At 38.2% G+C, this 11,972-nt stretch overlaps 1 protein-coding gene across 1 annotated transcript; it reads left to right on the top strand.

The window, feature by feature from the left end:
- Positions 1-1,464: 1,464 nt before the first annotated feature.
- Positions 1,465-11,038, top strand: LOC137253832 (keratin-associated protein 19-2). Its single transcript, XM_067791354.1, has 3 exons — positions 1,465-1,810; positions 1,923-2,031; positions 10,352-11,038. The coding sequence occupies exons 1-3, from the start codon at positions 1,769-1,771 to the stop codon at positions 10,900-10,902; spliced, it is 702 nt and encodes a 233-aa protein (XP_067647455.1). The 5' UTR covers positions 1,465-1,768; the 3' UTR covers positions 10,903-11,038.
- The last annotated feature ends 934 nt before the right edge of the window (positions 11,039-11,972 follow it).

The raw sequence follows: 11,972 nt of genomic DNA, 5'->3' as shown, positions 1-11,972 counted from the left end.
TAAAACCGACCAGTGTGCAACCCCCCCAACGTTCAGACCAGGAATATTTAATTTTACTCACAAACGATTTCACTGTAAGCTTCGCAGAATTATTGTGCCATTCATCCAACTTCAACATCTACGCCCTTGCGCCTCACCCGTCAGTTTTGTCACGAAGTTTAAGGTTTATATCACACACTAGATCAGTAGGGCCCTAACTCAAAAATATGAAATTTTGAAGTTATGAATATTTTCCTCGCTCAACACCTATCGAACTGTATACTCGATAAACTAAAACATAAAGAATTCAGCAAGAAAAGGCTTTGTAAAAAATAAAAATTGCATTGGCGCATACGGGAGAAGCAGTAACTTTTTCCCATTTCCTGAATATTGCGATTCTTAGAGTTGATAGCTGTTTTGATCTAGGTATGCAATATCTCCCCTGTTTTAAGTGAACTATGGCTGCTGTGTCTAATACATCTCTTCATGAGGTGAGTATAAATTTTGTCGGTGCCCCAGAATATCTTTCTAAGCTCTCATCCTATACCGTGTGTACAGATAAAAAAAAGCATCTTCCTATACCGTGTTGATTTTTTATTCAGATTCTGATGATGCAACGAGTTCAGCATCCTCGGGTTTCAGCACACAGCACACAGTAGTCACACCTTGGCATTTGAACCCCATTTTTCAGTGCTCTATTTACACATTGTTGCAGGTTATCAAACTAACACCACAATATCATCCAGCTGTATTATTTGGCTATTTCCACATGATTCCGTTAATTATCAGCTATCTTCCTCTATATCTTCTCTTTTCGGTAGACATTTGCCCAAGTGGGTGCTCTGGGCACAGTGAGGGACTAGTTCGCACTTCGTTCATCTTCCCACGTAGAGCTGAAGTCGCGTTGCCAGCTACCTTTCTAACATACTAATAAGGCGGATTTTCCATAGCTAAGTAAATGATATTTAGATTCATTCAAATATATGAATATGTACTTCATTACTAGAATCAATAACTGTCTTCAGTTGCTTGAACCTTGAATGAACAAACGTCATATTTATGTTTTGCCTTTATAAAAATACTCTGTCACAAGGAAGGTTTTGTAAACAACAATGTTCATCAAAAAGGCAACAATTTTCGCAGCTCTGACTCAATTACAATTATTTCGAGAATTATAATTTAATATAAGTTTACAAACTGACTTAAGTATTTTTAAGTATTTACATGTTACTTCCACGCCTATCCCACATTAAACATAATTATATTTGCTAGCCAAACATCTGCGCTCAGTTTGATGAGCTTAAATATTGTGAACAAACAGACAGACAAACCGACACCTGTTACTCACCCAAAGTCAGCGTCAGCGTCTGAGGGTGGCGGCTAAAGCTAATGTTATTATATGAGAGTTATTTATGTCTGTCATACTTACTGGAGTAACTCAGACGGAAAATGAAAAAATATATAAATTGAGCTGTGCGCTGGGAAAAATGATCAAAAATACTTAAAACTCCTCAACTTGAGGTTCGTTGGCTCATTCATTCGTTTTATCAGCGTGTAAATACTTAAATACTGAGTCGTTGGTTGTTAAGCATGAACTTGAAATTGTCTGCTGTTGCGATTTAAACTTGAGAATTTTCATATTGTGTTCTAAGCGTGTTTTTTGTTGTTCTGTTGGTGGAAAACGAAAGTGTATTTATTGTTTGTTTGTATAGTTAACAACAAAGTGCGGTACGCATCGGTTGTGTTGGAAATTACTTAAGTAACTTCAAAAAAAAAAAAAAAAAAAAAAATGTTCAAAATGTTCTCAAGCACAAAGTTGGCAATTGTGTTGGTCAGTTTTATTTATTTAACTTGTGAAAATATTAAATTTTAAATTATTTGTAAAAAAAATTGGTTTAAAAGTTCTGTTCTGATACCAAAAATGTATTGTATTTCTTTCTTAGCTGTGGTTTTGTGCGTTAATTTTCACGGAAATTTCAGCAGAAGATAGCACAAACGTAAAAGATGAAACGATTGAACAAGATTTGGCGAGCTCGGGCACATCGGCGAGATGTAAGTATCGTGATATTTGTTGCAGTTTATATAAATTTAAGTACAATGCTCAATTATCCTGACGTGACCCTATTTTTTTTGGCGCGGACTCTGTGGTAGATCCATAAATTTCATTATAGGGAAGGGGAGTTAGTTGGCACATATGTATGTGCAAAGCAAATTTTGGTTTGAAAATTTGTGGGAGAAGAGAACTTGTTAAATAATTATTTGGTGTAGTGCTTCGCCCCAACCAATAGTTGCAACCATTCACAAATTATCATCAATGTCCTCTAACAAGAGTCCATGTAAACTTTGCAGTTTCAACAGTTGTGGACCAGAGCGAAAGGGGTGTTAGAGTAGTTGATTCTAAATTGCAATTGAAAAGATGGTTGGTGTCATGTAGTCACACCTTAAAGCGCGATATACATTATGTATGTCGTGGTTGATTCTGAATAGGTAAGAGTTTAGCCTGTTACAGTAGGCAGATAAAAGTTGGGCTAGGGTGCAAGCTAAGGTTGTTTGAATTTAAGAACGTGATTCACCGGGCAATACATGATATAGAGTTTCTATGCGATTTAGTCGATTCCTTTAAGGACCTTTTTGTGCTACTTTTTTCCCTTATAAAGAGTAATCTCGCCTCACTATGTAAACTTCTCGGAACCCATCCCTTCTTATTCAGCTCGTCTTATGCTCTTAAGTTTGAAGTCTCTCGAAAGATGTATATCCATACTTTGCTTATGCTTAATGTATAACATTATTAATAGGTTCATTGACTGTCCATATTTGATGGAAAAGATTAATTTCAACGTTCCGCAACGAACCCTCCGGTATTTTTATCCTTTCTATGGTGATAACTGAACCAACTATGCAAATAATGCCCCCATTAATCGAGCTATTCGTGAATTTAACTCGCTGAGTAGTACAGTTGCTCTGGACTTGTCGCTACCTAGAGCTAATTTTTTGCTATTTTTATATTCTGCTTTATAAGTAGTTCATACGTAACCATAAGAACATTGTACTTAATATTTTAAGTAAATTTTATAACAATAAACAATAAAATAGTGCTTTGGGATATAAGAAGACAACCAGTAGCAGTTCTGAGAGCGACGTTTTGACAGGAATGTAGTTTCTTCCAATGAGAAACCTTTAGGCTCGGAGAACATATCGCCGACGCGTAGCATGCAAACAGCAGGTGAATTGCTTTGTAGGGGTAATGAGCGTTTCTTTGTCTTTACCCTAAAACCTGCTGGCAAAAGATTTGAGCATTTTGTTACGGCTCTGGATTTTAGGTACAATTGCTGATGCATGCTCAACAAAATGTAGATCCTGATCGAACGTCACACTCAGTATTTTTGGGTGTAAGACAGTCGGTAACATAATGCCATCGACGTAAATGTCCAATATGGTCGACATTGTTCATTAGTGCTAAAACCCTCTTTCAAAAAAGTCCAGTTTCCCTTATTTTCCTGCAAGTATCCGCAATGGCTGCCTATTACAGAAGACATTGCCTTAGAATGCACTACGAAATTCCTAAACTTATTCGAAACATGAAAATGACATACAAAATTGCAAAGCACTTCCTTTGGTTCGAAAGGATTAAAGCGCAGCGTGCTTCGACTATAAAACCGAAGGCCCTGAGTTCAAGTTCCGTGTAAAGCAAAATCAAAAACACGAAACAAATTTTTTCAATAAGAATACAAATTTTATAAGCGCGGTCGACCTCGGCAGTGCTTTGTCAAATACTCCGTATGTAATTCTGCCATGAAAAGCTTCTCAGCTTGCAGCTGCCGTTCGGAGTAAGCATAAAACATGTACATAAGTCTCGCCAATTTTTAGAAAACACTAAAAGGGAGCGCCACAAAAATTGGAAGGCAAGCCTAAATCTTCTCGGAAATAAATTGGGCCAAGTATTTTTTTTTAAATATGTGCTTCAAATGCAACCTTACCCACTCGTCACAAGCTAAAATTAGCTACTTTGTCTTTGTGAAATTCCTAGAGCATCTTGAGGTAAATATTGAATGTCAATTTCTCATTAAAATATATGGCACAGCCAACTTCAAAGAAGACTTCTATAGTTTGTTTGAAATTAAAAAGTGAAGTGATTTCGTAGTCACCCATCACTCTTAGAAAGTTGTAATTTTTGTGTAAATTTCACACCTAAGTTGCTTCATTAGCTTAGGTTAGGTCAAACTGGCTAGTCCTTGATGAGCTTTTGTAGAGTGAATGCACGAGCACAAAACTGCTGGATCATTTTCTACTCCAAGCCATACTTCCTACATCTGTTGTCACTGAATAGGGCTAATTTCAAAGCATGTAACGCCAAAAAGCAGTGTTCAGTTTGAGTATCCGTCATCAGCCTACAGTTATCTCTTTTGAACGATACTAGTAACGGGCTAGTCAAAAGTTGTAAGACCTACTCATGATCTTCGGAACATTTCATTAGCTTGGTATTTAATGAGTATTCCCTTCTAAGTAATAAAGCTTCAAAACTTCTATAATTATTATTTAAAAGAATATTACTAAAAGTTTGAGTCAAACTCGAGTCCAAATGACCCATACGTCACTATAGAGTAACTCAATATCATTTGTTAAAATTTCTAAATCAAAAATCATCAGGCTGTGTTTAAGGATAGGTACATTTTCCGCTGAGTTTTGATGCATTTGTGTGAAGGAAGTCTTAAAATTATTTCGTGTTACTTTTATTTTGTCCTTTTGTTGCATAATCTCAGTGCTATGAATCATGTGAGAAGTTTCATGATTGAAGCATAATGGCAAGTCTCTTAAAATTGATCGCCATATTACAGTTTTCCAAATGCCTCTTGTTATTGATATATTAACGACAAAGACACTTCCCGAAGATTTTGATGAGTGTTATCGATGTTGGTAGTCCTTTGCCCGATATAAATGTGGTACGTTGTGGTAACAAGGCACCATTAAGGTACTAGCCCGACCGTCTTGGGAACAATTAATATGACCACATTAAACCTTCTAGGCCATCCCGCCTCCCACCAGGCCATCCCTCCTCCATGAGGAACTTGGGGTCGCCAGAGCCTCGCCTGCTAAATATGTGTATGATACATTCATATTTGTAACCGAATTCTCCTCGCGTAGGTGAGGTTGACAATTGGGGTGCGGAAGCTTTGAAGCTATAAAGCTTTGTATTGCGCTTATCAAGTTCTTGAATCCCTTTCCAAATGCCTCCATCCGTACGCATATTCGCGGAGCTTTTTGTCTAAGATACAGCCCTTTAGAATTTGAAGTTAGTTTAAAATTTCAAACACCTAGCTTTCCTAGAATTTGCATGAAAATCTTACGAAAGGTTCCAAATTTAGCATGAACTAGCTACACCCGAGCGCCGCCTAGCATATTTTTTTTCTCCTTTGTCTTGGTCTTCGGAACTGTGTGTGAGTTTCAATCCTATAGCTGAATGGGAAGTTTCTTTAAACTTTATCGAACCGTTTGATACGTAATTTTTAAACTTCTTGCCGCGGGCACCAAATATCGGAAATTTTTTCTTTATTAAATGCATTGTCGTCAGATTCTCTACTACGTATCAGGTATTATGTTTGTTAGCCTCAACTGGAACAACATGGGTTAAACTGTCATTTAACTTTGATCCACCTTTTAATTTTCAAGTCTCAAGACTACCGGAAAGTTCCTTAAAAACGGTTCCCAAAAGTCCAAATCTCGGATGAAATTTCTAATTGTCTATGCATTGTGACGGTGTCCCGAATTGTGTTTAGAGTTTAATATTTATAGCTCAACGAGAAGCTACTTAAAAATCAACCGAAAACTCGCACAATGTAATAAAAACTCGGATCTAGGCTGACCTTCTCTTCCAATTTCCGTGGTGCTTCTTGTGAGTTTGTTACACAAATTGGCGGGGCGAAGCCCGCATGTGCAATGCCGACTCCGGATGGCATCTGTAAGGCTGAGAAGCTTTTAATGACAGCAACAAACTCGGATTGTTTGTCAAACTACAGCTGAGGGGCGACTCTTCCCGGGAGTTTAACTCCTGAGCATTGGTGTGGTGGGAAAGGACGCTACCAAACACTGTTGTAGCCTTGCACTACCTGTATTAAAACATCGCATTGCTTACAAAAGGGGCCTTAAAGTATACTTCAGAAAACAGCCCTTAGAGTTTAAATTCATAGGCGTGCGAAAATTTCGAAAAACCGAAAAAGTTCGATAATTCATTACCAAAGACGGATAAAGCTATGAAATTTAGTAGGTGACCTTGTGACGCAGAATAGAAAATTAGTAAAATTTTGGACAATGGGCGTGGCACTGCCCACTTTTGAAAGAAGGAAATTTAAAAGTTTTGCAAGCTGTAGTTTGGCAGCTGTGTATGTAATGTTCGGTTACACCCGAACATAGCCTTCTTTACTTGTTTTTTTTAGTAATACGCTCTAATACGTTAATTTAGTTTACGAATAAAAAGATCTGATAGATATCTGCATCTTATAGATGGCTCATTATCTGGACGATCCAGCTATACTTGCCGTTTGATGTGATGTAATTGCTTTGTTAAAATTGGTACTTCGCACTTAAGGCTACCAGCGGTAAAGTCAATCAAATTCCACCCTTTTGAAAATCGCACACCAGTGCATTATAACTTATCTGCATATCTCAAGAGATCTTTTGGCCAGGTTCATAGAGTCAGTTGATTCAACGAGACCCAATATCTTGAGGCGGTACAATTGTAGAATAATCTAAAATTGGAAGACTACCTGATCCTGTACGTGCACTTAGGGGACCGATATGGAAGATTGCCATCAGTTTGTATAACTGGAGGATGATTCGATAGGCGCTCCGCAGTGAATTGAACTTGTTCCGAGGTAGCGTAGAACTATCGTATTAAGAGACGGTACTAGTTATAATTCTGTATCCTTGCAGTTCTTTCGAAAGACATGATGTTCTACGAAATGCCACTTGCCCCCCTTGCTGGCGTTTTCAACGTGTTTTTAACTAGTTCAGTCGTGCGTGATTGTCCCCATTTCGTTGCAGGCATATGTATCTTTGTTACAAACTGTTGTGTTTATGAACGGAAGTAGACGTAGCATGGAAACTGGAGTTAAGGTTTATATACTAAGTATAGCCATGTCAAGTTATACACGAAAAGCAAAACAAATGCGTTATTTCAGCCGCATTCTTTGGTGGCCGTAAGCCTAAATGAGAGCTTAAGTTAAGTATGCCGAAGCCTACGGATGTTTTCTCTTTATCGTACTTATATAGCTTACGTTACACTGAAGGCGCGAACGGGAATGTAAGAGTTGGGCTTGAACAAGCTACGCAATGCGGGCCATTCGCCCATGAGAACAACCATACTTTAATACATTGTCAAAACATCTTGTTAAAAAATGCACAGCCTTCAAATTAGGAACATTTTTATAAGTTTCCAGAAATCAGGTTCAAGTCTACTATTAATAGAATTGGTAACCTTAAATAATTTTTGAAGTTAAAGCTAGGTAGGTTGAACTGGCCGGTCCATGAGGACCTCACATAGACTGATTGAGTCCGTAGTGTTACCAGAAGTTTGTTTTAACGTTTTAAGTTACATATTAACAAATCTGTGCACCAGAGCAAATATTAATCCAAAAGTTCCCAAAATTATTTGCGTCAAACAATGTACGCATTTTATGTTAATATGAATTTCTATCATAAGCAGATGAACCATATCCTCAAGGCAGGATTGTTAGATTGCGTGTTATGTATGTCCATCACATTCATGCGTTTATATCACTTAAAGCGACCTGTCGGCAATCTCACTACATGTCGGTATTCTTGTCTGATTAATAGCTGCGTTTTACCTGGACGGACCTTCTAAGATTTATATTTGTCATCAGAAGTTTATACCCACAAATACGTTTGGTCATGAAGTGAATTCTTAAGTCGGTTGCATGTGCAGCGATGTCTGTTCAGAGCCCACCCTGGCTAAGTCTTGCAATTAGGTTATGTTGAACTGACCGTTCCGTGGAGACCTTATATAGACTGAATGTTGTTGTTGTTGTAGCGATAAGGCCACTCCCCGAAGGCCTCGGGTAGTGCTATCGATGTTGATGGTACTTTGCCGGATGCAGAACCGGTACGTTCCGGTACCCAGCCCGACCATCTGGGGAACGATTTGTTATGACCATATGTGACCTTCCAGGCCATACCGCCCTCCCACCCACTAAATCTGTTGGGAGTTCGCCTGAGCCTCGGCTGTTAATGAAACAGGATTCGCCATGGAGAGGTGAGGTTGACAATTGGGTTTGGAGAAGCTATATATTGCGCTGCCAACCTGAAAGGGTTGCGCTACACAACTCTTTGAATCTACTTCGTATATTTGTTGCCTCTTACGACAGGCATACCTAACGAGGGTATATTATAACCCCCTGACCCGCTGGGGGTATAGACTGAATGAGTCCATAATGCTATCATAAATTTACTCAACGCCCAAGTTAATAAAGATCATCAAAAACCAATACCTATATTTTAAAATATTTCTTCCTCTTGTCAAATATTAGACGTTTTTAGGACCTATGCCACTTGCTATTTGTAGGTCTGGTAGTTGTGCCACTCCTAAAAGCTGGAATCTTAGTCGTGCGTGTCCAGGACTTGAGCACGGTTCATGCCCGATCGTTCCCTTCTCTAACCTGAATTTCCTACATCTGCTATCACAGGTCCCCAGATATAATTCAGTTATGATGAAAACCGGTTTTTGCATTTGAAATCCTTTTTATCACTCAAGTCCTTTCTTGTCCTTTGGAGGGTAATACTGGAAGAACAACCTGCGAAATGTTTTTCTTTTTTAATAAAACTCTAATGCCTCTGTGTAGCTAACGATCCATCATGGACTGGTCGAGTAACAAAATGTGACCAAGATATATTCTGAAGCAATTTTTCCATCGCTGAAGACTTTTTGGTTTATTTTGAAGCCAGACAAAAGCCCTTTCAGCATTCCGTTTCCACTTCAATGGCCTTCTCCACTTGGAAGACTGTAGCTGGCGCCAGAACTAAATATGATCCAGCCAACCTGCAGGATAATTCACTATATAAAACCTCAGTTGGAGAATGGCAACTTATTCACGAGGTTGCTTCCTTAGTCCGCCTGGTTCCTCATCCCCTTTATGAAGAGACTACGGCGCACGTCAAAGTTTATGTGAACTCCGCTGGGAACATTTTGACATGCTTTTGGTGAAGCTTACCCAGAGTAGAAAATGAAGGCTAGTGGGCCTTTTCCTTTGATTAGTGCTGTGTATAGCCACTTTTTATTCCTGTCTGATAAATGCAAGTTAGTAACCCTTACTCTGAACAGTTGTATTAACTCGGCAGGCGAGAACCATGTCTCGCCTCCATAGTACTCATTGTTTACGTCTGCGAACCATCCTTCTCATTTCCGCCTGTTGCTGTTTTAACAGAGCTCCATTAAATCCAATAGTCAGGATTTTATACCGACATCTTCCAACGAAAGTCTAAGCAAGTTGGCAGTTAAGATTAGTTTAATAGAACAATATACAGATGAAATTTGAGCCAGAGCAACACACCACTCCGTGAGAAGTCTGCTTCCCTCTACGGCAAGAAGTGGTTATTACGTTCTGAGAGCGTTGTTTACAGGAATAGCCCCACATAAGAATTTACCGACTCTGTGAGCGTCATGCTCATGACGCTCTCCTCAGTTATAATTACCGAAACTTTCCACACTCCTTACGGGGATATTCCCTTATTTGCTCGATAAGCACATCCACCTTATTTACTGGTCTGTTTGGATGCCAAAGTTTCTAGGAACTTAACAGAGATCGTTTGTGGAGCATTTATATTCGATTCTAATATAAAGTGTAGGTAAATAAGGCTTGCGCTTTTTTTTTTAGATCCAACGAAACATTGTGGTCATAGGCGATTGACATAATTCACCGTGCTTCTATCTTTGATATTGTATTTGTCGATTCCGTCCATAATAAATACTTTTTGATGTTGTCATCCTTAACGTTTTTATTTGTTGGATTAGCTGGTCTCTCAAACTCATGCATAGCAACGAACTTGAGCTTCAGCCCTTAGCTCTTCAAAAACCACCTTTTAGGGTGGTCTTGCTGGAAAATCTGCATATTTCCCACAACCACGAGTGATGCATACGTAAAATATCCATCCTTAATAAAGATAAAGTAATGGGAAGGCGTTTCTTTTCAAAAGCCACTTGAAGAGAGATACCACTTGCAATCAAAGAAAATAATTATTCCAAATTGAATGCACTCTTTAACATCTCTGTTATATATGAATACCTCTTTCCTCCTTTTTCTGCTTTTCCTGTTTTTTGTCATTCTAATTTATGTTTTTTGTTCTCTCATATTTATGTATTTAGTATTCAATTTAGGCAGCTTATTTGGTCAAAATCCAAGCTACGGTTATGGAAGTGGATATGGCAGTGGCTATCCATATGGTTATGGCACAGACAGACCGAGCACATATTATCCAACCAACACATACTCGAATGGCTACTATCCAAATAGATATCCCGCCAGCAGCAGCAGCGGTTGGAGTGGCAGTAATTATCCTAATTATGCGTACAATGGTGGTGGCTATTATGGGAATGGCGCTGGTGGATATGGCACTAGTTATGGCACAGGATATTATCCAACTAATACAGGCGCAGCAGCAGGCGGATATTATCCTGGCAGTCAAGGCACAAATATATTAGGTGGCAATGGGGGTTATGGCGGCTATGGAGGTAATGGCGGTTTAAATCAGTATTATGGCTATAAGAATCCACTCTACTCCGGTCAACGCAATCGTGGTTATGGTTACTATAAAAATACGGATCGTTATGGCTTACCGCGTTATGATGGTGGTTATAACGATCGTCCATATGTGGGTGGACGTAGTGTTTATGGTGCATACCGTGGCTACGATTGATGTTGTTTTGATGTTTGAGTGCTGGCGTTTCATTTGCATGTACATTAAATGTTTTGCTTTTAAAATGTGTTATTGTTGCTTTGTATATTTTGCTTTTATATTGCTTTATGAAATAAAATATTACTAATTTTGTAAATATGTACATATGTATGGATTTGTGTTTGGCAAGTTTAAAATCTCTATTGGTTTACATATATATGTATGCATATAAATTTCTTTTTTCATTTAAATATTGAACTTTTTGTTGGATTTTTCAAAAAAAAAAAAAAAAAAAAAATTATATATACCATTTTTTTTTTGTTTTTTTGTATGCAAGCATGTACAGCGAACTTAGAAGCTTTTATTTTTAGTTTTCTGAACTTTTCTGAATATTTATTTTGTAGCTCAATAAAATTTTACCATACAAAGTGCAAGTTATAGGCCTTTCAAAATTCGCAGTTATTTTAGAATTTTTTTCAAAGGGTATCTTAAGATTTTTCTCTTTAAAAAATTTTAACCTTCCATTTTTATTTCTCTGAACTTTTTGGGTATTGCTTTTGTAGCTCAATGAAATTTTGTCTTACAAAGTGCAAGTTATAGGCCTTTCAATATTCGCAGCGATTTTTGAATTTTTTTAAAGGGTGTTTTAAGATTTTTCTCTTTAAAAATCTGAACCTTTTATATTTGTTCTTTGAACATTTTTTCCCTTGACTTTTGTAGCTCAATAAAATTTTATCGTAAAAAGTGCAAGTTATAGGCCTTTCGAAATTCGCAGTTTGGTTAGGTTGAACTGGCCGGTCCATGAGGACCTCACATAGACTGATTAAGCCCTAGGTGTACCAGAAGTTTGTTTTAACGACCAAACTGAAAAAACCTATCAAAAACCAGGACCTATGTTATAAAATAAATCCGTCGTCTTGGCAAATACTAGACGCCTCCTAGGACTTAAGCCACTCGCTGCTTCTAGATCTGACAGCTGTATCACTCCTAATAGCTGGAGTCTTAGCCTGGCAAGTGCAGGGCACGAGCACAGAACGTGCTCGATCGTTTCCTCCTCCAACCCGCACTTCCTACATCTGCTATCACTGACC

Source organism: Eurosta solidaginis, chromosome 5, assembly GCF_040869045.1.
Source record: "Eurosta solidaginis isolate ZX-2024a chromosome 5, ASM4086904v1, whole genome shotgun sequence".
NCBI lineage: Eukaryota > Metazoa > Arthropoda > Insecta > Diptera > Tephritidae > Eurosta > Eurosta solidaginis.
Note: the sequence above shows the minus strand (reverse complement) of the source record. Positions and strands in the feature narration are given on the sequence as shown.

Bases quoted from the DNA above. Each gene is read 5' to 3' on its own strand.
- LOC137253832 (XM_067791354.1), top strand. From the start codon at position 1,769: ATGTTCAAAATGTTCTCAAGCACAAAGTTGGCAATTGTGTTG. The intron at 1,811-1,922 runs GTCAGTTTTATT...TTTCTTTCTTAG, and splicing joins CAAAGTTGGCAATTGTGTTG to CTGTGGTTTTGTGCGTTAAT. The intron at 2,032-10,351 runs GTAAGTATCGTG...TTATGTATTTAG, and splicing joins CTCGGGCACATCGGCGAGAT to TATTCAATTTAGGCAGCTTA.